At 39.9% G+C, this 26,228-nt stretch overlaps 1 protein-coding gene across 13 annotated transcripts in view; it reads left to right on the forward strand.

Moving 5' to 3' along the window:
* Positions 1–26,228, forward strand: part of SYNRG (synergin gamma) — an 87,104-nt gene that overhangs the window by 52,831 nt on the left and 8,045 nt on the right. For 9 of the 13 annotated variants that reach the window (XM_041725570.1, XM_041725579.1, XM_041725571.1 and 6 more), the window contains 6 exons: positions 1,656–2,603; positions 12,415–13,008; positions 14,191–14,354; positions 15,141–15,194; positions 15,700–15,796; positions 18,509–18,657. In XM_041725570.1, the coding sequence (XP_041581504.1) occupies positions 1,656–2,603; positions 12,415–13,008; positions 14,191–14,354; positions 15,141–15,194; positions 15,700–15,796; positions 18,509–18,657 (2,006 nt within the window). The remainder of the gene's footprint in view (positions 1–1,655; positions 2,604–12,414; positions 13,009–14,190; positions 14,355–15,140; positions 15,195–15,699; positions 15,797–18,508; positions 18,658–26,228) is intronic. The other 4 variants (XM_041725575.1, XM_041725583.1, XM_041725582.1 and 1 more) reach the window with 2 other exon arrangements.

Genomic DNA, 26,228 nt, shown 5'->3' on the forward strand with positions numbered 1-26,228 from the left:
GGTCTATATTTTTATCAGCATCTTAATTGAGTCTATTTAATTATTTAGTGGAAATACATTGTACCTATTTTCTGTACAAATTAGCAAAAAAAAAATTTGTTTTTCAGTAACTCTTTCCTCAGAGTAACACAATATAAACTAAAGTTTAAATCCTGGGCAGCCCGGGTGGCTCAGCAGTTTGGCACCACCTTCAGCCCAGGGTGTGATTGTGGAGACCTGGGATCGAGTCCCACGTCAGGCTTCCCTGCATGAAGCCTGCTTCTCCCTCTGCCTGTGTCTGTGCCCCCCCCCCCTTCTCTCTCTGTATCTCTCATGAATAAAATCTTTTAAAAAATTAAAAATTAAAAAATTAAGTTTAAATCTTACACCTTGGGACGCCTGGGTACCTTAGCAGTTTAGCGCTTGCCTTTGGCCCAGGGCGTGATCCCAGAGTCCTGAGATCGAGTCCCATGTCAGGCTCCCTGCATGGAGCCTGCTTCTCCCTCTGCCTGTGTCTGCCTCTCTCTGTGTGTCTCTCATGAATAAATAAATAAAATCTTAAAAAAAAAAATCCTATCCCTTGAAATTTTCAATAATACAGTTGGCATTTATTCAAATCCTTCTCAATTTTTAGAAATAAGAATAAGTGCTCATTGTTACATTTGGTAACAACCCAAGTACTCAGATTTTTGTCTCACAAGATTCAGCTTATTTGTTGCAGGATATAGAAAAACCAGTTTAAAATGTGTCCTTGGCAGGACAGATAGAGGGAGCACCTGGGTGGCACAGTCGATTAAATGTGTGACTTTTAGTTTTGGCTTGGGTCTGATCTCAGGATGTGAGATCAAGATTCGCATCAGGATCCCTGCTTGGGGCAGAGTCTGCTTGAGATTCTCGGTCCCTCCCACTCGTGTTCCCTCTTTCTCTCTCTATTAAATAAATAAATCTTAAAAAAAAAAAAAAAAAAGGTGTCCTTAGCCAGAATGCTTTGCAAATAAGTAAATACCTTTTCAAGAATTTTATCTAAATTCCCTTCAAATTAATGCCTTCATATACTGGCGCAAGACCACATAATATCTAACAATGTGCTTAAAGTGCCTAGTTGAGCAAAGTGTTAAACATCCTAAATACTAGATTCAAGATTTTTCATAATACTTAATCGATAACTGTGATTTTTTTTTCCTGATTGATCACCGTGTAAACATTTTATCATTAAAGAATCATTATTTCAGCATGTGTCTCCTCAGGAACCTTTAGCACTTATTATTTTTTTTCTAGCACTTATTATTATTATTATTATCATTAGCATTTCTTATTCTCTTGTGTGCTTGGCTGGCTAACTGTGGGAGGAAAAAGTCCTAAGAGCAGCACTTTTGGCCAACTGAAGGATCTGCTGGCACTAGGAGACATAGCACACTTAGATGAGCAAATGAAACTGATACTGTTACATGTTCTTGGTTTGATTTTTATTTATTTTGGTATCACTAGCCTTCAATGGGGAAACAGATCGGTAGCTTCCAAAGAGATGTTTTGGTGGGGTTTACAGTGTGGTTAAATAATGTCAAGCCAGTGAGGGAAAAGTCTCTAAAAGTAATCTTATAATTTAATATGCTGCACATCATGTGGTTTTCAGCTCAGCATTCTTATTTATTTGGCTGTGATTTTTTTTCTTTCAGGAGAAAACTTTGCAGAATTCAGATCTGCAGGCACTGATGATGGTTTCACCGATTTTAAAACCGCCGATAGTCTATCACCACTAGAGCCACCAACAAAAGACCAAACTTTTCCAGCAGCCTTCCCCTCAGGAGCTATACAACAGAAACAACCAACACAAGTGAAAAATCCTCTGAACTTAGCAGACCTAGATATGTTTTCCTCAGTTAACTGCAGCAGCGAGAAACCATTGTCTTTTTCAGCTGCATTTAGTGCATCCAAATCTGTTTCCACACGACCACAGCCAACAGGATCTGCTGCAGCCACGACAGCATTGGCATCAACTAAGATGTCTAGTTTGGCTGATGATTTTGGAGAATTCAACCTTTTTGGTGAATATTCTAGTCCAGCATCTGTTGGGGAGCAGGATGACTTTGCAGATTTTATGGCTTTCAGTAATAGCTCTATTTCATCTGAGCAAAAGGCAGATGACAAATATGATACCCTTAAAGAGGAAGCTAGTCCTGTTCCTCTAACCGGCAGCTCAAGCAGCGCAGTGAAGAGTGGACAGAACTCAGCTGCCTCATCTACCAAATACGATGTCTTCAGACAACTTTCTCTGGAAGGATCTGGACTAGGTGTTGAAGAATTGAAAGATAATACTCCTTCAGGAAAAAGTGATGATGATTTTGCTGACTTCCACACCAGTAAATTTTCCTCCATGAACTCAGACAAAGCTCTGAGCGAGAAATCAGTGGCTTTCAGACACACCAAAGAAGACTCTGCTTCGGTGAAGTCCCTGGATCTCCCTTCCATTGGTGGCAGCAGTGTTGGCAAAGAGGACTCTGAAGATGCACTCTCTGTTCAGTTTGACATGAAACTGGCTGATGTGGGAGGAGATCTTAAGCATGTCATGTCTGATAGCTCTTTGGATTTACCAACAGTTAGTGGCCAGCATCCTCCTGCTGCAGGTGAGGAATTGGTGAGATTACTCTGGTGATGGTGATGTAGATTTCAGAGATTCGGTGGGTGTTGATTTTCAGTAGAGAAGGCTCTGGCTCTTAACCTTTATGAATTTCTAATAACTTCTTCATTGCCAATCCCATTAAAGCAGTGTTAAATATGATTCTATGGATACTTGGATATATGGATCCCATGAATGTTATGGAACATAGATCGGATACCTAAAATATTTTTATTTTTGAAGCCAAACGCCAGCTTGGTGTTCAAGGCACATAAAAATCCACTGCTGAATGAATGCTACATCACCAGGAATTTCATAAAGACTTTTGCAGTGTCAGTAATGTTCCTCTATTTCTCTGAGTGAGGTCAGTGTTTCCCTCTCCTTTTCTCTTCTCTTGGGTCTATTTGGCAGCTGCAAATATAGTATCCTGTTTGGTTAACAAAAACAGATTCTTGTTAGGCCAAGAAAGTAAAAATGTCTAGCCAGTTGTACTGCAGTTTGCCACGTTCCCACAAGAGAGGAGGGAGAGAATTTGTATGTGGATGTCCTGTGTGCCAGAGTCTGGCAAGGAGAAGGGCATGAGTTGTTAGTGGAATTCAGGTACGGTTTTCGACGTGAACTCTATCACTGGAAGTATTAAATTGTAACAAATCTGTAGGTGGTAGGATAGGATAACTACTAACTTTCTCATAAAGTATTTGAAAACATCTTACAAGGGAGCCCCTCTCTAAATTCTGTGTGGATTGACATGTAAACAGTTTATTCTCTAGTTCAGCTTCCTGTCCTGAAAACTAGATTCCCAAGTGTCCTCGTTTTTATTTTGTTCTTTTATTTGGTATGTTATATAGAAAGATAAACCCATTTTGTGGCCTTTAATAATGAGAACTATCTCAGTATTACTGTATTATTCTAGAAAATATGCGTATAAAGGGTTTGTTGTTTTTTTAACCAGAGAGGGATACACAAGACACTTCCAAGTTTACAGATTCCGGCAGAAATGTCCAAGTATTACAGCTTTTGCGTATATCAAACTGCTAAGTCAGAAAACAAAATTGCATCTATCCTTTGGCTCCTGAAGTGTTGCAGGTATCTTTAAACAGCATGCTGAATTGGGAGCAGGTTTTCAGAAACAGTACGTGTTTCACACAGTGGCTTGCTAAGGCATTGTCCAAGGGCATTGGACTGACTGTCTGCAGAGCTTCTTGTGCCCGACTGTCTACTTCATTTTTTTTGTATTTTTCCTCATGTGTTTTCCTATTTTTTTGCTGCTGTTTGTTCGACAGAGTGATTTTGTTTCTATTTTTTTTGTATGAGCTACTTGAGCCATAGTGGTCAGTTGCAAAGTGCTCTGTTTTTTGGAAAATATTTGATTTTTATTTGAAAATCTCATGACATGTATACTAGCCTTTTGGACTCTGAAGTTATTAATTAGAAGCTATTTTTCTGAAAGTGAATCTATATTCTTTCATAGTGCCAAGCTAGATGTCTTTCTGAGATGAGTCTAAAATCAGATTTGGGATGTCTTTTTCTTTTTCCTTCTTTTTAAATTTTTTCATTTTATTTGGGGAGGGGAGGTTTTTTGCCTGAGCTTGTTCTGACTGACCTGTTAAAATAATCTTCTGTGCTCATGTTCTTTTATGTATGTTTTATGAACACTCCCAGCTTTGAACCTGTAATGTTCAAGCCAAGTCTCTTCAGTTTGAGGATATTCTTAAAAGCAGATTGTTTCATCTTTTTGATCTGTAAACCTCCTGTCGGAAAGGAGCAGTATCCCTTTAGAGCGGTTGTTAAAAGGGGTTGATGTCTGACCAATGAGTTATACTGTTGTTGAGCAAAACGGCTGCATACATGAACTGTAGAAGGTAAATGGCAGGGACTTCTTCAGTGCAGTTGGTTTTAACTTTAACCTTATGTTGACTACAGTATCTCTTGCTCTCTTAGTTTGAGGGTTAAAGGTACTTCTTGTTGGAGAAATAAAAAATGGGCTGATGAAAAGAGAATAAAACCTAGTATATCGCTATCTCTGGACCTTAATCTTGTTTAGAAACCCTAACTTAACTCTGAAGGGGATACTGTCTCTTTTAACTCTCGCTATAATTCTTTGTATGGAAGGTAGATAATACTAATAACATTGCCTGATTTTTCTGCATATTATTACATTTAACCCTTTGAGCCCTTGCTGCATATAATTTCAACTAGGCTGCTTTTGTCCCCACCACTAAATTTAATCTTTCTGGCACGAAAACATCTTGATGTGCAATCATTACAATCATCTGGTTTTGTTGGCAGCAAGAGCTTACCCTCATTGTGACATTCTCAAAGGGTTAGCAGGACTTCTATAGCTAGCTACCTACCTACCTGTAAAGTAGCTCTTCTTTGACATTGAAAATCATTGTATTTTAATCAGCGCCTTATTATTAGTATTTTTTTTTTTTTGGCTGCTTTTCAGATGTCTTTTTTTCAATTTAGACATTTTCTGTGTGAATGTGCCTTTTCGAACTTGCTTTGGTATATTCCTCTGCAAATACTGATCTGCATGCTTATTCTGATGACTTCTTTTCCAGCTCTTCTGTACCACTCTCTTTTGTGATCTGTAAGTCCTATGTTAATAAATAATTCTTTGGCATATTTTGAAAGTGTGGGGATGTGTGTAATTTGTACTTTTTCAGGGTTAGACCAGAGCAATACCTGGTCCATATCAAGTGTAAAGCAATAATAGTACCTCCTGTGATTAGAGGGTCTTTCCCTTTTGTTTGTTTGTTTGTTTGTTTGTTTTTTTCAAATACCTTTCTCCTAAGAAAATATCGGTTTAGCCTTTTCCCCTTATAATTCCACTGATAGAAATTTTTAACATTGCACTGGATTAAAACGTGACTTTAACCCTACGCTATGTAATAGGGAATATTTACTCCTTTCTTGTAGTAGAAAAAAGGAATAGATGTTATTGCTTAGTAAACATCACAGAGCCTATCTCCACTAGGAGTTACAGTGTGAAGAGAGGAAGCAGCTCAGGGAACAGATCTAAGAGTTGAGTGTTGGGGACAAGGGGATATGATATATCTGTGAATAACTAGATATTTGTAAATTTAACTTAAATCATGAAATGATATAGAAATGGACTTCTGAACACAGTACATGCAAACTGAATTTAACTTGCCAATCTCTGTTTTGGAAAGTGTTCAGGTGTTACTACCAGGAAGTCTTCAGGACTGAATTCAGTGTGAGTCTGAAATGGGCACTCGTCCTCTAATTGTAGAGCACATTATCTTTCTTAACTTCAGAATGTATCAGGAAGCCACCCTGAATCTTTTTTTATTCATAGTCCATAAACCAAGTTCTTTTTTTTTTCATAAATTTATTTTTTATTGGTGTTCAATTTGCCAACATATAGAATAACACCCAGTGCTCATCCCATCAAGTGCCCCCCTCAGTGCCCTTCACCCAGTCACCCCCACCCCCCGCCCACCTCCCCTTCCACCACCTCTAGATCATTTCCCAGAGTTAGGAGTCTCTCATGTTCTGTCTCCCCTTCTGATATTTCCCACTCATTTTTTCTCCTTTCCCCTTTATTCCTTTTCACTATTTTTTATATTCCCCAAATGAATGAGACCATATAATGTTTGTCCTTCTCCGATTGACTTCTTTCACTCAGCATAATACCCTCCAGTTCCATCCACGTCGAAGCAAACGGTGGGTATTTGTCGTTTCTAATGGCTGAGTAATATTCCATCATAAACCAAGTTGTTAAACAATTTTAGGGGATGACCTCAAAGTAAGCTTTAAATTATGTTCATTTTGAATAAAATTCTAGAAAGACACACAAAAGTTAGCAGTAAGAGAATGCCAAGTTTGGAAAGTATTTTTTTCCATTTTATAGTGTGTTAAAGCAAAAAACCTTGGGAATGATAATGTTTTTTAGATCATAAACCCAAGGCATATAAAATCCTTGGGAAAAAGGATTGTTTCCATGGTTTACGTTTTTTTTCTTATTTTGTGAGATTTTAGTTCTTTGTTCTTTTTTAAAAATCTGAGGCAGAAAGGAAATTAAACAATTAAAGATGAGGGTTTTGAATAGGAGTCCATAGAGATCGCTTACAGTATTTGAAATAGGCCATTTGAGAAAGAAAAAAGTTACATGTTGGGGTTTAGATTAACTGAAAGCAAAGCTGAGTCTGCCATTCAAACTACTGTTTTTTCCAGAAATTAATGCTTTAGAAAGTTGGATAATACTTGGTTTCAGAAACCTTGTATAAATATATTAAGTCTTAATTACAGTGTGTGCTGCTAATTTGGAAGAAAGAGATCTTGGTATAGCCTCCAGCTAGTGATGATACCAACTGCCCTTTATTTAGGATTTTTTGGTGCCATATATAAGACTAGTCTTGTGGTGGCTTTGGAATTATCTAATGCTAGATTGGTCCATCTGGGACTGTTTTATTTTGTCTTTTCTGCGTTTATCTGAGCAGACTGCAGAAAATGGCTGAATATAACTGTGCGTAAAACATAATCCCGTTCATAAACTGAGCAGTTACTATTTCCAGAGTAACATTGCTTTTTAGGGGGGACGTTTTAATAATAATATAAACTTGAAATAAAGACTTGAAGAACTCTAAGCTATAGATTCCAACAAACAAAAAAATACTATTCTGTGTACTCCAGTGCCAAGTAAAGCAATACAGTTAGTGCTTGACATCAAACATCAGTGCCTGAGAAATTATACAACTGTATTCATGTTTTACAGTTACTCTGTTGTTCATGTTAAAATCTCTGCTGATCTTTTCAAAGTAGCAAACGAACATAAAGGGGACACTGGCATATCAAAGCTGGGCTAAATCCTAGAATAACTTGAATCAAATTATTTTCTTTTTAAAAAGCTGCTCCTAGCTTTGTTTTTCCAATCAGTTGAATTCTTTTGATATGTTGTTTTGGAAAATGTTGGCCCAATGGCTTTGAGAGCACGATAAGGTCATGTGCATAGAAGGGTCTTCTGAGTGCTGCCCTCTCCCTTGTGTGGCCAAAAGGCCCCACCTGTAATTGCCATCTTCTATGCTCATTTGATGGGTTTTTGTAATGAGATTTCTCATGATAACCATGACCAGTCCCATTGTATGGTTGACCCTTGGGACAAGATGGGGGTTGGGAACACTGACCCCCACAGTGCCATCCAAAATCCCCATACAACTTTTGACTAATAGCCTACAGTTGACCAGAAGCCTTACTAATAATATAAAGTTAACACATATTTTGTATGTTATATGTCACAAGGAAGAGAAAATTTATAGTACTAAACTGTATTTATTTATTTTTAAATCCATGTGTAAGTGGACCTGTGTGGTTCAAACCATGTCATTCAAGAGTCAACTGTATATCCTGACACCTTCTTTGACCTTCCAGCCCCTTCTGATTTAAAATATCCACAAAGTAGCTGCTTTTCTCTATTGAACTTTAGAGCACTGGCACAGAAACCTGCAGGTGCTTACAGATAGTGTGGGTATCATTTAAACCATAGATTTATGTGAGTCAGTACAAAGGAAGAATGGGAGGTTTCTATGCAGATTAGAGGACACTACAAGGCAATTATACCGCAGCATTTTGTAGCCTGTCATAATGTACACTGTGATCACTTTCATTCCTCTTCTCTTGAACAACTTTCAGAGTGTTTGAGACTTACAGGACACAGCCCAGATTTTATAGTTAATAGAGCATGTGAAGGTAGAAATAGGGCCAGGGGTGGAAAGAAGTTGAGATGTGTAAATATTTCATGGTTTGCCTTGGTAAACCATGATTAAACTAGTATTGGAAATTAAAAGGTATTTCTTCCTTAGTCCAATGAACATTTTTATTGCTTTGTAAAACACTGGAGACTAGTGGACTTTTGCACATGTATCTTTTCTTCTTTTTCTAAACCCCCTTCTCAGAAGCCAGGAACTTAATCACCTGTGCATATGCTTACTGCTTTAGAAAACTTCCATGGAAATCAGTATGACCTTTACATCTTGTAGTGGCAGCTCACATTCTTTGTTCCAAGAAATAACCTTGTTTTTGTCTTCAACATCTGTTCAGAAAGGATTTGGATAGACGTTATGGAAGAGACTGCTAGGGTTACTTGCCAGCATAAGCAAGAAATCCATGTCTTGATTTGAGATCCATGATGGAAAGGAGCTGGCCTTGTTGATTCCTTTGGCCTTTGTTATAGGACATTCCTGGTTGCCAACAAATACCTATATTACAGCACACAATTTGGCTTATTTGTGTGCAGTTGCGGTTCAACCTAGCACAGCCTCAGAGCTCTCCAGGAGAACTGGAAATACAGTAGTGATTCTTTTTTCATTTTATTGCATCCATCTCTGTTTTCTTTTTCCTGTTTCTCTCGCAATTTTCAGAATTCAACTATCAAATGGAAAACCCATCTATAGAAACTTCAGTGATTACAAAATATGGGTTATTCCACGTCATTTTACCAGACAGGGCTTCCATCACTTATGTTGTAGGTCTTATAGCATCTTTAATATTTTGAAAACCATCATACAATAATACATGTAGTTTGCTTAGAAAATGTAAAATTGTTAACATGGGCGATGAGAAATTTTCTTAGTTTAACCTACCTTCAGTGAACTGATTTACCACATTTCTCTTAAAAATGATTTACTAATATTCACCATTCCAGGAATACTACTCAGTTTTTATATTATTTATAAATGCTAAGATTTAGGAAGACAGTGTTCTCATATTCCTTATGTAATTCAGCTTAGTATTTCCCTATGTGTTCAAATGAATTGCACTTCAGTACATTATTTTTACACTCTAGTGGCCAATGAATAAGCAAAAGTGAAAAATTTTAAATCAACATAGGCTAGATTTTGGTCTATTTTGTATATTTGCTCTCCTTTTTTTATATATATATAATTTTTTTAACCTTTCAGCTGGTCATTTCTAAGAGTTGCTCCAGAAGGCAAAATGTTATACATCTCTCATTTTTAATAAAAGTTAAACTTGCTGAAGATCTGTAGTATTGTAAAATTATAAAAATATTTAAAAGCTCTTCAGCTAAGGTAATAATACCTTATTGTTTTTATTTATTTATTTATTTATTTATTTATTTATTTATTTATTTATTTATTTTTTAGAATTTTATTTTATTTTATTTATGATAGTCACAGAGAGAGAGAGAGAGAGGCAGAGACACAGGCAGAGGGAGGAGAAGCAGGCTCCATGCACCGGGAGCCCGACGTGGGATTCCATCCCGGATCTCCAGGATCGCGCCCTGGGCCAAAGGCAGGCGCCAAACCGCTGCGCCACCCAGGGATCCCCCTTATTGTTTTTATAATGCATTTTACCTGATAATATTATAATCGTTTGTTTTTTTTTTTAAACCCTTGTTATTTTCTTATTGCATAATTGCACAAATGGGTAATTTTATTACCATAGCAACTGGATTGTGGTTTTTGAACTAGAGCTTAACTTTTCATTAAAATTACCTTTGGTCTTTGAGAAAATTGCTACCCGTTAGATGAGATTCTTGGAGCAGTTCATAATACAGCTTCCTCAAAAAGCTTTCTGGTACGGCCTAATAATAAAAATACCCGGATTGTGAGACGTTTTTCTGAATGCACCCCTTGAAGACGACTCTCACGTTTAACTGCATCTGCCTCCTGATTGCAGTTCACCTCGTTTGAGTCAGGGCACCTGCTGATCTCTTCAGTATTGGGACAAAGTGAGGGGATAGACAAAACACTACAGCCAGAGACCAAGAAAGCATTTTGCCTGGAGCCTTGTTTTATTCATTCTAAATTTTTTTTTTTTTAATTTATGATAGTCACAGAGAGAGAGAGAGAGAGAGAGGCAGAGACACAGGCAGAGGGAGAAGCAGCCTCCATGCACCGGGAGCCCGACGTGGGATTCGATCCCGGGTCTCCCAGATCGGGCCCTGGGCCAAAGGCAGGCGCCAAACCGCTGTGCCACCCAGGGATCCCTGTTTTATTCATTCTAAAGTGTACATTTCTCACCTGAACCTTTTTTTCCCCTCCTATTTAATAAGCCAGATTTGAAGGGTACCATTTACACCACAGAGGTTTAAAATATACCATTCTGTGCAAGTGATCTGCTTTTGTGTAATCCAGTTTTCCACTTTTATTATTAATTGAGTACTCTTTTCCTAATTCTGTTTAAAGAGAAAGAGAGGTTTGGAGCGTACTCTTGGAAGAGCTATGGAAATGTCAGGAATCACTTACTGCTTAGCAGAAGAAAGACAAAAAATGACCTAGTGTGGTTCACCTGCTGGCTTAGTCAGGAATGCCTGGGTCACAGAACTTTTGAGGCTTTTGAGCACTTGCCTCATGAGCCGTGTCTGGTTGTCTGAGAGCGGGAGTCTTGCCCCCAGCCCTCTGGCCTCGTGCTCAGTGACTGGGGGAAGCAACCCAGCAGCCAGACTGGGTGGACAGCACACTGGAGTGGGCAACTTTCAGCCTGGCTGGTTTCATTTTTTGAAAATGGCAAAAAACTTCCCCTAGTAAGACCATTAAGATGATGAGTTGATATTCCATTTTTACTCTGAAATGATTCCATTTTAGGCCCTACAGCAGCAACTGTCAGATGGAGGCCAGCGGCAACTATGCTGTGCAAATAGTGCTCTTACCTATTGCTCACCCGAGACTGAGCTGGCCCTTTACGTGTGGTCCCAGTTCAGCATCACAGCACAGCCCTTCCAAGGCCCTGGTCTTCTCCTCAATTTACAGAGAAGCAAACTCCGGTTAAGACACGTTAAATAACTTGCGTAGTGTCACACAAGCAGCAGGTGGCACCATTAGGAGTTGAACTGTGATTTGTCTAAATAAAAAGCCTACACTCTTGGGGCTCCTGGGGGCCTCGATTGGCTAAACGTCCCGACTCTTGATCTCAGCTGAGGTCCCAATCTCCGGGTCATGAGTTTAAGCCCCGGGTTGGCTCCATGCGTAGCCCTACTTAAAAAAACAAAACAAAAAAACCCCTGTGTTTTCTCTACTGTTCTATGCTCCCTCTTAATTTTTTTTAAACAGATATTAAGAACGCTTTGTAAAATGAGTGTTCTGCCTCAGCATTTCTTTCTTTTTTTTTTTAAATAAGGGGCTGATACCTAGTTGAAGGAGAAACAGGAGCCCACCAGCACCCAGACCTTTGATTTTATTTTTTAGAGGCTAGCGTAGATTAGATTGGTTTTTCTTTCCTCATACTCCATCACAGCAGTGTGACCTCCATATTGACCAAAATAACAACTAGGTAAGTAATTGCTTAATTAAAATCTTATATTTGACCTTGCCTGAGACAGAGACTGCTAAGTAAGAATCGGTTAAATGTTAGGTAAATTATTTTCACTTTACTTTGGGGAAATTGTCAGTTTTTAATTAGTTTGTCACGTGTATTTCATACATCCATGTGTTAAAGGAACATTTTCCAACCAAGTCAAGACGAAAGGGTCCAGTTTTAGGCAGGGATATTGTTAAATACATTCTAAAGTTCAGAAGTGAACAGTTTATTAAATGATCCTACTCATGTCATACACTGGTAGATAACAGTCCTGTCTTTTTATAGTAATCTTTACATGCAAATAAAATGGCTCTTTGTAACTAAATGTAAATTCCAGTGCAAAGCTAATGTGAGTTTTTAAAGATCAGATTTTACAGCCCAATTCCTTTAATTTTAGTACAAGCTCTAAATTTAGTTAATTCCAACATAGCATAAAACTAATCAAATATGCTAGACATTTTGCTTCTGCAGAGTTTAGGGCATTTTGCCTAAATCATGAGCTTGCCTCTAATTGTGGGGTCTTATTTCCCTTTCAGATATAGAGGACTTAAAATATGCTGCTTTTGGAACCTACAGTAGCAATTTTGCAGTGAGCACACTTACGAGCTATGACTGGTCAGACAGGGATGATGCATCTCAGGGCAGAAAACTCTCTCCATTTGTCCTCTCAGCAGGAAGTGGATCCTCCTCAGCTGCCTCAGTTCTTCCAAAGAAAGAGACTTCATTTGGCAGTTCTGAAAACCTCACCATGACCTCTCTACCTAAAGTAACAACCTTCACAAATGAAGATGCTCTTCCAGAGACCACCTTCCCAGCTTTTGCCAATTTTAAAGATGTGATTCCTCAGACCAGTGAGCAAAAGGAATATGAAAGCGAGGACTATAAAGATTTCACAAGACAGGACTTACCTACAGCTGAACAGAGCCAAGAGGCCACGTGTCCGAGCCCAGCTTCCAGCAGCACTTCTCACGACACCCCCAAAGAGTGTTTGGATGACTTTGGAGAGTTTCAAAGTGAAAAACCCAAAATCAGCAAATTTGACTTTTTGGTGGCCAATTCACAGAGCAAAATGAAATCTAGTGAAGAAATGATCAAAAGTGAGCTGGAGACCTTTGACCTTTCTGTTCAAGGTGAGTAGCTTGCAGTGTAGATTATTGTACTCTGGTGGTCTCTTCCACTGAGGTGTTAGAGGTTCTTTTGTATGAATAAAAAGTTGGTCAAAACAAACAAAAACAAAACAAAGTTGGTCTCTGGTTTAGTGAGAAATAGATTTTGCAGCCTCTGAAGTCAGGGTCTATTATAGATAGCTATAAGAAAGGTTTGCAACTGAACTAAAGTCAAGCGTATCCCTCAGATATTTGCTTTCGAGGCTGAAAACAAGCATAGTGCACAGTCTGTTATTCATTAGCTTGTTGGCTAGAGGGGTACTATGTTAAAAGAGCCAGAGAAATGGATTTGAACCATTTGTGGGCAAGTTACCTCTGCTCTTATACCTGGCTGTGGACTGTATTTTTTAATGCAGAGGCTACAACGTGGTTGCTGTGGATCTGGATCCAATCTGCAGACTTGTTTTGACTGATCCACACAGAAGGTTTTTTATGTGTGGAACAGTTGCCAGTAGATAAGAATCATGAGATTTCACAATCTGGATTTCTAGCTTTTCTTGAAAAGTTGTAATATCTGGCAATCCTAGGCCTATATCTCTCCCTTTTGCCAGTTAACTTGGAGCTGAGTAACACTGCCCCCTCCAACAGATGGGACGTGCTTTCCCGGTGTCATATTGCCACCGCTTCTTGTCTACAGCTGACCTACTTCAGTCACTTCCTTGACCTGCCTGCTCTCCAAAAGCATTTGAGTTTGCCCCTTTTGCTTTAAGCCCCATCCTGACAGAAGGCATTATTGGTTTCTGTTGGATGAAGGGTATGTGGGAGCTCAGTGCAAATCCATGACTAATGACTGGAAAAACAGCACAGCTCTTACGCACTGATATTTACGATGCTATTTACTGCACACTTCATAGACTACAGGGTAGGGTAAACATAACTGTTACATGCACTGGGAAACCAAAAAAATTCATCTGGCTCACTTTTTTGCAATACTCACTTTATTGATGTGGTCTGGAGCCAAAACACACTATCTCTGAGATATGCCTGGATAGCTTGCCAAAGAAGAATGAACAAGGATTGTGTCTTTCTGAATGCTTCGTGACATGATGTAAGCATATAAAGAAGAGGGTCATGTTAGCAAAGAAAAGCCTCGGCTTGAATTAAGCTGAGTAATGAGAACTTTGACCGTGCCATCCACTTCTCTAGGATCACACAAAAGGAGTTTGAGCCTTGGTGATAAAGAAATAAGCCGTTCTTCTCCTTCCCCGGCTTTGGAGCAGCCTTTCAGAGACCGGTCCAACACTCTGAGTGAGAAGCCAGCTCTGCCTGTCATTCGTGACAAGTACAAAGATCTGACCGGAGAGGTGGAGGTGAGTAAGCAAGTTTATTACAGGGCAGGGGTTCGGTAAAAGATGAACAGGGCACTGAGAGCCTCCAGAAAAAAATGCTTATGGGGAAGCGAGAGCAGAAAGTCACAAGGAACCAAACGTAAAATATTTAATTAAAAGGAGAGAATGGCAACATTAGCCCTGGATGAAAACACTTCTCAGATGGGACATCTGCTGAAAGTTGTCAGTGACCCTAAAATTGAAAGTATTCATGAGACCTCACAAGAAGGGAAGTGTTTGAAGGAATTTTTCATAGAGCACTTAGACTTTATAGCTTTAGACTGAGCGAGTGTTAAAACATCAAAATAGGGTTCTGGGTGGGGAGTGTGTTCTGGATCTTTATTTGCTGCATCTTAGTCCCATGCTCCCTACAGCCAGTGCATGAATGCTTCTCCTTGCCCCTCCTTGTCATTCATAAGCACGCAGTGTCCTGGCGGTGGGAAGGGGGAAGCCGGTGGCTCTTATACCAAACATCTGTGTGCTGAGTTCCTTTGAAGAAGTTTACACTATTACTAGAACAAACAAGGCAACATTTACAAAGGGAAGCTGCTTCCAAATGTTTCCCCCTCAGATTCACAAACCCTGTGCTCACAAGTTACACATATTAGTAATTTTCAGTAGTCACTAGTGGTTTCAAAAGATAACCCACGATTGAAGTAGAGTGGTTTGAATAAAAAGGAACGCCTTCCAATGCTCTTTAAATTGCCAGAAATCATTGAGGATTCCAGCCTTCCTTGTTCAATCCAGTTCTTGTTATAAATTTCACAGGAGAATGAGAGATATGCATATGAATGGCAGAGGTGCCTGGGGAGTGCTCTAGATGTAAGTATGTTACTTTTGTGGTGCTCACATGTATGTAAGTGCTGTCTTGTGCCATTTTGCCTTCTTTTTGGTTCATTCGAATGGACAGAGGAAACTGAGGAGAGCCCTCCCTCGATGGCCTCATGCAAAGGGAAGCTCTATGGAAAGTCCTACATCTTAAGGGAGGCTTCTTTCACATTTATGATAGCAAACACTAGCTCATTGGTCACTTGTGCCCTCACTTGTCACTGTGTTGAAAAAATAACAAGATGACATCATTAACGTTGCCTAAATTAAAATAACATTTAAACTAAAGAACCTCTATCTTATCCAAAGAAGTGGAGGATTGTTTCTTCAAAGTTAAAATTAAGTTCACAGATTCATGTCAGCACAGTCGTCTATGTATATCAGTCTGTCACGTTCTTTCACACCCCCTGGCTTCTCCCTTGGGTTTTCTACAAGTAGGAAATTGATTTGCAAGGACTTTTCTCAATTGTATAAGGTGATTTGATTTCATTTCTCTTAGGTCATTAAGAAGGCAAATGATACGTTAAACGGAATCAGTAGTAGTTCTGTGTGCACAGAAGTAATTCAGTCAGCTCAAGGCATGGAATATTTACTGGGTATGTTCTTTGGTGTTTTACTTATTCAAAATCGTGACACTTCATAGTATTTTTAGTTTTCCCTTATGTTAAGTATTTTAATCTGGATCTTTCAAGCTATGTATGACTTCACTAAGTAGCATCTGCATTTATAGGTAAGATGCCTAAGTCACAGACAGAAACAGCTATTTGACCTAAGGTATCTGTGGTGGAGTTTCTCCATCCTTCTATGCATACTAGCAACAATGTAAAATTGTGTCTGTGTTACTGGTCTATCAAAGAACCTGAACTAGATGAGGCATTAGAATGAAATCCTTGTGGGGCACCTGGGTTGCTCAGTGGTTGAGAGTCTACATTCCACTCAGGTCGTGATCCCAGAGTCCTGGGATAGAGTCCTGCATCGGGCTCCCCCAGGGAGCCTTCTTCTCCCTCTGCTTATGTCTCTGCCTCTCTCTCTGTGTCTCTCATGAATAAATAAATAAAATATATTAAAAAAAATGAAATCCTGGTGGGGGCATCAGGGTGGCTCAGTTGTTTACACATCTGACTCTTGATCTTAGCGAAATTCTTGGGTCTCCAGTTAATGCCTTACCTTGTTCATGCTCTGTCGATTCTTCGTCTTTACCGCTTAATCACATCACAAATTCCTTACCTTCCTGACCATCTTCAGCTGTTAAATGTCCCAGTCTCCATACAATCCAGTGCTCCTCTCCTCCGGAAGTTTACACATGGCCCGTGGCCCATGCCAGAGCCCCATGCACTGGGCCCTAATCATCTTCAGATCTCTGCTCAGGTGTCATCTGCTGAGTGAGAGCTTCCTTGGCCTCCTTTTCCCAAAACTGTGTCCCCTCACCCCACCCGGGCACTCCCTGTCCCTTTCCCTGCTTGAGCTATCCTTTGCTCTGTCACCTTCAATAGCTTGTATATTTTACCTATTCTTGCTTATGACCTGCTTCCCTCCCCTGGAATGAACCTCCAAGAAGGGAGTGATTTGGTCTTTTTTGTTCCCCGCTATGTCTCTACCACCCAGACTAGTGCCTGGCACATGAAAGTCACTCAGACATTCACCTGACGAGTGGATAGTGAAGGAATGCGGTCTCTCCTTCATTTCTGTCACCTCTCTAGCTCCTCTCTCCTGCTCAGACAGGCACAGTCCTACTGCTCAAACAGACCAGCTAGGAGGGCGCCTGTCTGTCCTTCTCTAGATTTCTTCCTATATTTGAAAGACTGTCTTAGAGCCCCCTCACTTGGCTCGGGGGTAGACAGTAATTCCTGGCCTCCCTCTGAGGACAGAAGAAAAGCCTGGTGTTGTTCCCCAGCTGGTGATGTCCCGTGCTGAAGACCCCTGGAATTCTTCCAGTCTTCTCCTCTAGAGGCTCAGGGGAAGGTTGGGGATGTGTCTGGTGGCTGTCCTTAGAAAGTGAAGATACTGGGCAGCCCGGGTGGCTCAGCAGTTTAGCGCCACCTCCGACCCAGGGCATGGTCCTGGAGACCTGGGATCGAGTCCTACATTGGGTTCCCTGAATGGAGCCTGCTACTCCCTCTGCCTATGTCTCTGCCTCTGTGTGTGTGTTTCTCATGAATAAATAAATAAAATCTTTAAAAAAAAAAAAAAAGAAAGTGAAGATACTTGGCACCTCTCATCCTGGCTTGAAGAATTCAGCCACAATTCAGAAACCACAGGAGAAGAACCATCCTGTGTTCTGTTAAGTATATATAAAAGATGCATGAAGCCACAGAGTTAGTAAATCGTGCATTAGAAAACTGAGATGCGGGATCCCTGGGTGGTGCAGTGGTTTGGCGCTTGCCTTTGGCCCAGGGCGTGATCCTGGAGACCCGGGATAGAATCCCACATCAGGCTCCCAGTGCATGGAGCCTGCTTCTCCCTCTGCCTATGTCTCTGCCTCTCTCTCTCTCTCTCTCTCTCTCTCTGTGACTATCATAAATAAATAAAAAATTTAAAAAAATTAAAAAAAAAAAAAAAAGAAAACTGAGATGCTTCTTAGTTACTTTGTGATGATATTGACATTCAGATTCTTTTAGGCTTTTGATGTTCCCATTTTCACCCAGTTTGATGGGATTTCCCAAACTTAAACAGATGGATTTAAAAAGAAGCCAGGACGGAGATCCCTGGGTGGCTCAGTGGTTTGGTGCCTGCCTTCGGCCGGGGGCATAATCCTGGGGTCCCAGGATCGAGTCCCACATCAGACTCCCTGCATGGAGCCTGCTTCTCCTTCTGTCTGTGTCTCTGCCTCTCTCTCTCTCTCTCTTTCTCTCTCTCTCTGTGTCTCTCATGAATAAATCTTTAAAAAATAATAAAAAATTTAAAAAGCCAGGAAAAAAAATTAGTTAATATTTACATGGTGTCTTTTGTTCTATGGGCACAGTTCTAAGCCTTTTACAGTCTTAACCCATTTAATCCTCTTTGGCAAGGTACCTTTATTACCCCCATTTCACAGATAAAGAAAGTGAGGTCCAGAGAAGTTATGTCCAGGGTTACACAGCTAGTAAGTGGCAGAGCTGAGATTTGAACCCAGGTAGTATAGCTGTGGTCTGTGCTCTTATCAGTAAGCTATATTGCAGCACCGTGTAGATGGGTCCCAAGGAGTAATGTTTAGTTTGTGCAGACACAGTCCATGTTTCCAGCTAAGATATCAGCAAACAATAGTCCTGCCCTATGCTGCCCATCTCTCTCTGTATTTCTGTCCCTCACTCTACTCTCTCACCCTGTAGGTGTTGTTGAGGTGTACAGGGTGACCAAGCGTGTGGAGCTGGGGATAAAAGCCACTGCAGTGTGCAGTGAGAAACTCCAGCAGCTGCTGAAGGACATTGATAAAGTATGGAATAACCTCATTGGCTTCATGTCCCTGGCCACGCTCACGGTAAGCCCATTAGATATTCACTTGCTTTTCCTCCCAGGATCCTCAGAGGTAAAGCGAAGTGTACGTTCCTGTGGTGGCGCTTACTGAAGATTGAAGGTGAGGTGCCCACTGGATTGTGTTATGTTGAAGGAAGGAGATAATTGTACAATTAGCTGAAAAGCACCAGCTTGGCTTCTCCATTAGCCCGCAGGCCTGTGGTGCCCACATAAACTAAGAGTATGGGGAAAGTATCTACTCTGTCAACATCTTTCTTCTTTTTAAAAAATTTTATTGATTTAAGTCATCTCCACACCCAACTTGGGGCTCAGACTCACAGCCCTGAGATCAGGTATCGCATGCTCTTCCACCAGAGCCAGCCAGGTGCCCTGCCCTGTCTGCATCCTTCTTAAGTCACATACATATACACACATTTTGCAGAGCATCAGTGTGAGTTCCTCTGTTTGCTCTTCTAGTTCCTTCTGGTCCCATGTGTGTCCTTTTACTATATGTGCTGCCAAAGCGAGCACCATGTGTGTCCTTATTCATTCATTCATTCATTTGTGTGTGTGTGTGTGTGTGTGTGTGTCCTTTTTATTTTATTTTATTTTATTTTATTTATTTTATTTTATTATTTATTTTATTTTTGTGTGTGTGTCCTTTTAAAAAGCTGTGCAACATCTTGCTGCTGTCCTGTGGTTCATTTAGTCTTTTTACTTTTCTAGGTGCTTGAATTATTTCCATTTCTTCCTGTTATAAGTAGTTCTACTCTGAATATCATTAAACAAATGACTGTCCTCTCAGGGCTATAGTTCATCCAAGTGGAATAAAAAGTCAGAACGTGTGTTTGCACATGTACGTGCATGTGTTCGTATATAGCTATTGTTACTTTTAGTATATGGCTTTCCAGAGAGCCTGGGCCAGCTGGCAGTGCTTCCAACAATATGTAAGTGTACTTTTTTTACACTGTGTTCCAGCTTTCTTTGTCCGCTTCTTCATTTTGCAAGTGTGTAGTGAGTCCCTTAAAGTGTTTTTTTGTTTGTCTTGTTTTTAAAGATTTTAAGTAATCTCTACACCCATTGTGGGGCTTGAATTTACAACCCCAAGTTCAAGAATCACGTACTCTATGGACTGAGCCAGCCAGGCTCCCTGCTCAAAGTGTTTTTATATTTCATTCATTTTGTAGAGGCTATGCAGTATTCCAAATGATAATTTACTCTATTTCCTTTATGTGTAAATTATCTGTTTTGACCGTTTGACCATCTATTCAATGAAATATGGTTATTGACCTTACATATTTCATATTTGTAATAGATTTATATATATACACAAACAAACATAGACTGGTAAGCTTATATCTGTTCTTTTCTTCATCTTCTCTTCCCTTCGTTTTCCATTTCATTGAGCAAAACTATTTTATATATTCATACCTATTCAATTTGTCTCTGATAATATCCTTTATTTCACAATAGTCAGAAATTTATCTTTCTTCCACAGCTGGAATAAATATGCCATTCCATTTTCTTCCTTCCTTTCTTTTTTCCCTCGCATATAACTGTGTGGTCCATCTGAGCGGGACCACAGCCAGGTTGTAGGAAGCAGTTCTTACTGCGCAGTGCTGATAGCCAGACGGATACCAGCTCTCCCAACAACATGCCTTAAACAGCACATCTTCCCACCATTGTTATGTTGCTTCTGGTTTGTAATATTAAGTTCTTAAAGAGTTTAAATCATTTCCAAAAATCTCTATTTTGTTCCCTTGGACTATTTTTCAATTTATAACCTAAAATCATATGGTTTGGGTAATTATTTTTAAAAAACACAGTTCCGGCCAGTACAATAAGAAATGAAGTATAAATATTTGAAAAGAGATAAAATTATACTTATTTGGTGATATGAAATACATAAATCTGAATTCAAGAGGTTAAATTTATTGAGTTTGGCAAAAATTCATAGCGTTCTTACATATTAACAGTAGCTAGAAAGTATAATAAAAATGAGAACCTCATTTTTTTTAATGTTATTAAATCAGTCAGGTCCTTATCACTTCTGACCTCATAGCTAGAGTTGCTGGTTCGTTTCGTTATCCCCTATCAATCTGCTCTGCATGCCCTACCAGCCTGTTCTTTCTGAAATGTAAGTCTGGTCATGTTATTGAAATCACATTTAAAATCCTGCAGTGGGCTCTCTAGAGTCTTCAGGATCAAGTTTCAACTCCTTAGCTCAGTACATAAGGCCTTTTCCATCCGTTGGGCTGCCTGCCTTTGCCTCTCTTTCTCTGTTAGGCTGCTTTTCCCTCTGGACTCTGCATCACTTCCCCCAAAAGACATTCCAGTAAGCCCTTCAGTGTGAATTCAGTGCCCTTCCTGTGTGTGTCCACAGCACATCACATTTCTCTGTCTTAGCACTTACCACACTTGTTGATAATCGTGTGTTTACTTGTTTCCTGCCCACTAGGTTGTCTGCTCCTTAACAGCCAGACTGTGTCCTCTATTTCTTTGTGTTCTAACACAGTGTTTGATGGGACTTTGTACTTTTTGTGTTATATACCTTTGAACCTTCCAGTTTTTTTCAAAATAGATACACATTTTTTTATACCTCATAATGTTAATAACTGGTTTAAATGTTTTAAATAAATGGATAAGAAAAATGAAACAGAGGTAAAAGAAGGGAGATAAGATAAAGCCAGGAATGAAGTTAAATATACAAAAGTATGTGCTTTTGAAGTGCTTCCTTTTGCTAGTGTTGAGCTGTACAGTTAGTTGACTTTACTCTTTCTAGGAATTGATATAAACAAGACATGATGAATTCCTCGATTCACTGTGTTCATAACATAAAATAAACCCACTACTCAGGAGATGCATAATTTTATTCCTGATACTGATACTGATACCGGAAGGAATTTCTTTTATGGGCTTTATAAAGAGGAAACTAATGTAACCTACGTTATCTTCAACATTCTTTCAGCAAATAAAGCAATAGGTTTCACTGAGCAAAATATTTCATTTTTTACTTAATAACAAACCCAGTTTTTGTTTGGCTTGCTTATTGGAATCCTAATGGTATTGATGTGGTAAAATGGGGACTATATTTATTAAGAAGTATAAAATGGTATCACCCTAAAAAGGGTATTTAGCAATATACTTTTCCCCTGTCTGTGAACTCCTTAAGGACAAGGACCAAGACTACATTTTATTCATTTTTTGTTCTCTATTTTCTGTACATTTTTCCCCTGTTTGTATCCCAGGACTAGAGGGCAGCTTAAGAGCCTCCATTTAGATTTCCATTTAGATTGTAAAATTTCCATTTAGATTGTAAATGGAATCTTTCCATTTAGATTGTAAAATTTTTTGTTTTGGTGGCAGTTTCTCATGTAATTAATGCTTTGAAAACTAGATTTCTATACAAATCTTCAACTCAGGGGCACCTCGGTGGCCCAGTCATTTGAGGGTCGACTCGGTTTCAGCTCTGGTCATGATCTCTGGATCATTCTCTCTCTCCATTCCCCTCTCTAGCTTGCAGGTATGCTCTCTAAATAAATAATTAAAATCTTTAAAGAAAAACAACCTTCAAATCACCTACCCATCTCTTCTCTTCTCGTGCTGGTAGAAAAAGATGGCTGCAATAGCAAAGCATCTTTCTTTGTCATGAGCTCTTTGAAGGAAAGTTATCATGAAAGACCAGGTGTATTAACCAAGTTCCTATGTGTTAATCCTTTTCAATTTGGGGCAAAGGATAATTGAGGAAAATCCTGGCGTGGATAGCTATCGAGTATTTACTTCTTAAGGTAGCTACTGTCACTGGGTGAAGCCATTTTCATCCTTGTATATCATCTCAGACTTCCAAGCTCCCCCAGTTGCTCATGAGACAGGCTTGCCTTCTAGACTGCCCCTCTTTCCTCTAGAAAAATACAAAAATCTGTTATACCATTCAGTAAATTGTGTTACTTAAACCATTGAACAAGCTTTGACAAATTCACACCCCAAATAACCAATGCCCATATAAAGATACAGGATATCCCATCATTCCAGAAGGTTTCCTTATGCTAATTCTTTGTCATCATCCCACTCAGAGGTTATAATCCCTATTCTGATTTTTTTTTTTATACCAAGGATTAATTTTGTTCAGACCTTTTTAAAGAAGCAATAGCGGGTGCCTCTCTGGTTCAGTTGGTAGAGCATGCAACTCTTTTTGTTAGTTTTTGTTTTAAGATTTATTTATTTATTTTAGAGAGCACACACATGTGCAAGTCGAGGGAGGGAGGGGCAGAGGGACAGAATCTTCAAGCAGACTTCCTGCTGAGTGTGGAGCCTGATGCGGGGCTCAGTCCCAGGACCCTGAAATCAGAACCTGAGCCAAAACCAACAGTCAGATGCCCAACTGACTGAGCCACCCAGGTGCCCCAAGCACATGACTCTTAATCTCAGGGTTGTAAATTGGAGCTTCATGTTGAATATAGGGATTATTTAAAAATAAAATCTTTTAAAACAAAACAAAAAACGTTATAGAATTTGCTCTTTTTTTAAAATTTTTATTTATTTATTCATGAGAGACACAGAGAGAGAGAGAGAGAGAAAGAGGCAGAGACACAGGGAGAGGGAGAAGCAGGCTCCATGCAGGGAGCCTGATGTGGGACTCGATTCTGGGTCTCCAGGATCAGGCCCTGGGCTTAAGGTGGTATTAAACTGCTGAGTCACCCGGGCTGCCCTAGAATTTGCTTTTATGGGGCCCCTGGGTGGCTCAGCAGTTGAGTGTCTGCCTTTGGCCCAGATCATGATCCCGGGGTCCTGAGATCGAGTCCTGCATCGGGCTCCCCACAGGGAGCCTGCTTCTCCATCTGCCTATGCTTCTGCCTCTCTCTCTGTGTCTCTCATGAATAAATAAATAAAATATTTTTTAAAAATTTGCTTTTGTGGTATCAAAGAAAGCCTGTTGGGTCTGGTTACCCCCCTAACCTGGAAGTGTTGCCCTGTTCACATATGGTGATTCTAAGCCCTTCAGTGTGGCAGGCAGCAAGTGAGATGAAATGGAAGAGTTGCCAGACATTCATACCCTCTCCTTCAAGCTCCCGTGAAGAACTTTCACATCTAGTATCTGTGTCTAATGAGTGATGTTACCTGACAATTTTTTTTAGACACGGGATAAACAGTATAGAAATCAATTAGTCTGCAACTAGACAATGCAGGAATGCATGCAGATTGTACGTGAGCGCTGCTGAGTACCCATTCCTGTGATTATCCATGCATTTCCAGCTGTAAGTGCCTTTTTCACCAAGTAAGCTGTAAACAGAAAAATAATCCTCCTCTGCTTGGTTATTATTCCTGATTACACCATGTCATTTCCTTTTGATAACTTGTAGGTCTTTGGTCTATAAAACTTAACTTGAATTGCCCACTGCATGAAGAGTAGTACATATTCTCCAGGGGAAGTGTAAGATAGGACTTGTCACAGAGAAACTTTTACTCTAAAAAAAAAAAAAAAGATGTGATTGTTAATAACCCAAACCAACATCTATGTAGTTCAGTTAGAACAGAACTCTGCAAACTCCAGGGACTCTGGATGGGAGGCTCAGTGCAAAGAAATCATTACAGGACCGAGGTTGTATAGGAGACTTTTGACTCTATACCATTGCTTCATCTTAGGTAGAATTGAAAGTTCCTTAATGAACCAAATAGCCATAGTCAGGCTCTTTGATTCCAATTATAGAGTAGTTTATTTTACACCTAAAACCTGTCAAGCATTGTGCTGTATGCTTTACATTCATTCTCATTTAACCCTGGTAACAGTCCTCAAGGTCAGTAAAATAATCCTATTTTTACAGCTGAAGAAATTAAGGCTCAGAGATGAACCTTGCCTGAAACTGACAAATCAGGGATTTAAATGCACATCATAGTTTGTTTTGTTTGGTTTTAAAGATTTGTTTATGGGGGCCTGCGTGGGGCAGTGGATTAAGCATCTGACTCTTGGTTTCTACTCAGGTCATGATCTCAGGGTTGTGAGATGGAGCCCCATGTCAGTCTCCATGCTCAGTGCAGAGAGTCTGCTCGATATTCTTTCTCCCTCCTCCACTGTGTGCACGTGCTTTCACTCTCTCATAAATAAAATCTTTTCAAAAATTAGAAAAATTTCTTTTATACAGCAAGTATGAGAGCATGAGTGTGGGAGGGGGACAAAAGGAGAGGGAGGAGTCGGAAGCAGACTCTGCCCTGAGTGTGAAACCCCACAGGGGGCTCAATCTCCCAGCCTTGAGATCATGAGTTTGAAAAGTCCACTTTTACTGTGTTGGTCCCAGCTTCCAGGATGCTAAAATAAAGACTTGTTTCTTCCATGAAGATATCACGAAACTATTCCCATCAAAAAGCAGCTGCATTGCCTTTCTTCAGTGAAAAAGTCCTGGAATGTTAGTGCTGCATCACACACAGCAATGGTGCGTGGGGTAAGAAAAGCAAAGTACACAAACCCTGAACTCCAGCTGTGGCTCCCTGATGCTTAGTGAAGCTGAAGTTCTACTGCAGGTTCAGCCTGCCCTTCATGCATGGGCTACAGCCCCCTCTTGTGGTAGAAACATATGCTCCTCTGGGCACAAACTGAAGGAACTGGTTATTTCTCAAGAGGTAAAAATCATCTATTTTAATGATATGAGTGAATTGTTACCTAAGAGTTGAAGCTCAATGAATGTTTGGAACAAAGACAGACTCAGCCCTGGAAAACAAAGAAGAACCGTTCCTGCCGTATAAAATCTACAAAAAGAGATATAGGACTGTTAGTCTCTTAACCTCTAGGCGGTTGAAAATCACTAGGGCTTGGATTCTACTATTTATCCTCAGAATAGTACAAATTCTTTTGTACTTCCTTTCAATGGGAAATAAGCAGTGAATTTCAGACTACTTACTTCCTATTGCTGTGGTATATCAGATCAGTTTATTTTTAATAACGATAGCATTTTTGTGCAAGTATGCACATTGTTTTAGAGACAAAATTTTTTATTTATTCATTAAAGACATGGAGAGGCAGAGAGAGAAGCAGGCTCCCTGTGGGGAGCCCAGTATAGGACTTGACCCCAGGATCACAACCTGAGCCAAAGGCAGACACTCAACCACTGAGCCACCCAGGTAACCCGAGAATCTTCATTATGTTTCTGCATGGCTAACCTCAGTTGACAAGATGATAGGGTAGATAGATGGAATGAGCCACCCCCACCTCCACAAAGATGACCATACCCTAATCCCTGGAACCTGTGAATTTGTTACCTTATGTGATAGGAGGGACTTTACAGAGGTTAAGTGAAGGATCTTTAAATGGGAAATTTGCCCTGGATTATCAGGGCCATATAACAATGAGACCAAAGAGAAAGATTGGCAGATTCTCTGCTATTGGCTTTGAAGATAAAAGCTGGGATGAGGGCAGCCCTGGTGGCTCAGCGGTTTAGCGCCACCTTAAGCCCAGGGCGTTCCTGGAGTCCCAGGATTGAGTCCCACGTCGGGCTCCCTGCATGGAGCCTGCTTCTCCCTCTATCTGTGTCTCTGCCTCTCTTTCTCTCTGTCTCTCATGAATAAATAAAAGCTTAAAAAAAAAAAAGCTGGGATGATTCAAGG

The sequence above is a fragment of the Vulpes lagopus genome, chromosome 12 (assembly GCF_018345385.1).
Source record: "Vulpes lagopus strain Blue_001 chromosome 12, ASM1834538v1, whole genome shotgun sequence".
NCBI lineage: Eukaryota > Metazoa > Chordata > Mammalia > Carnivora > Canidae > Vulpes > Vulpes lagopus.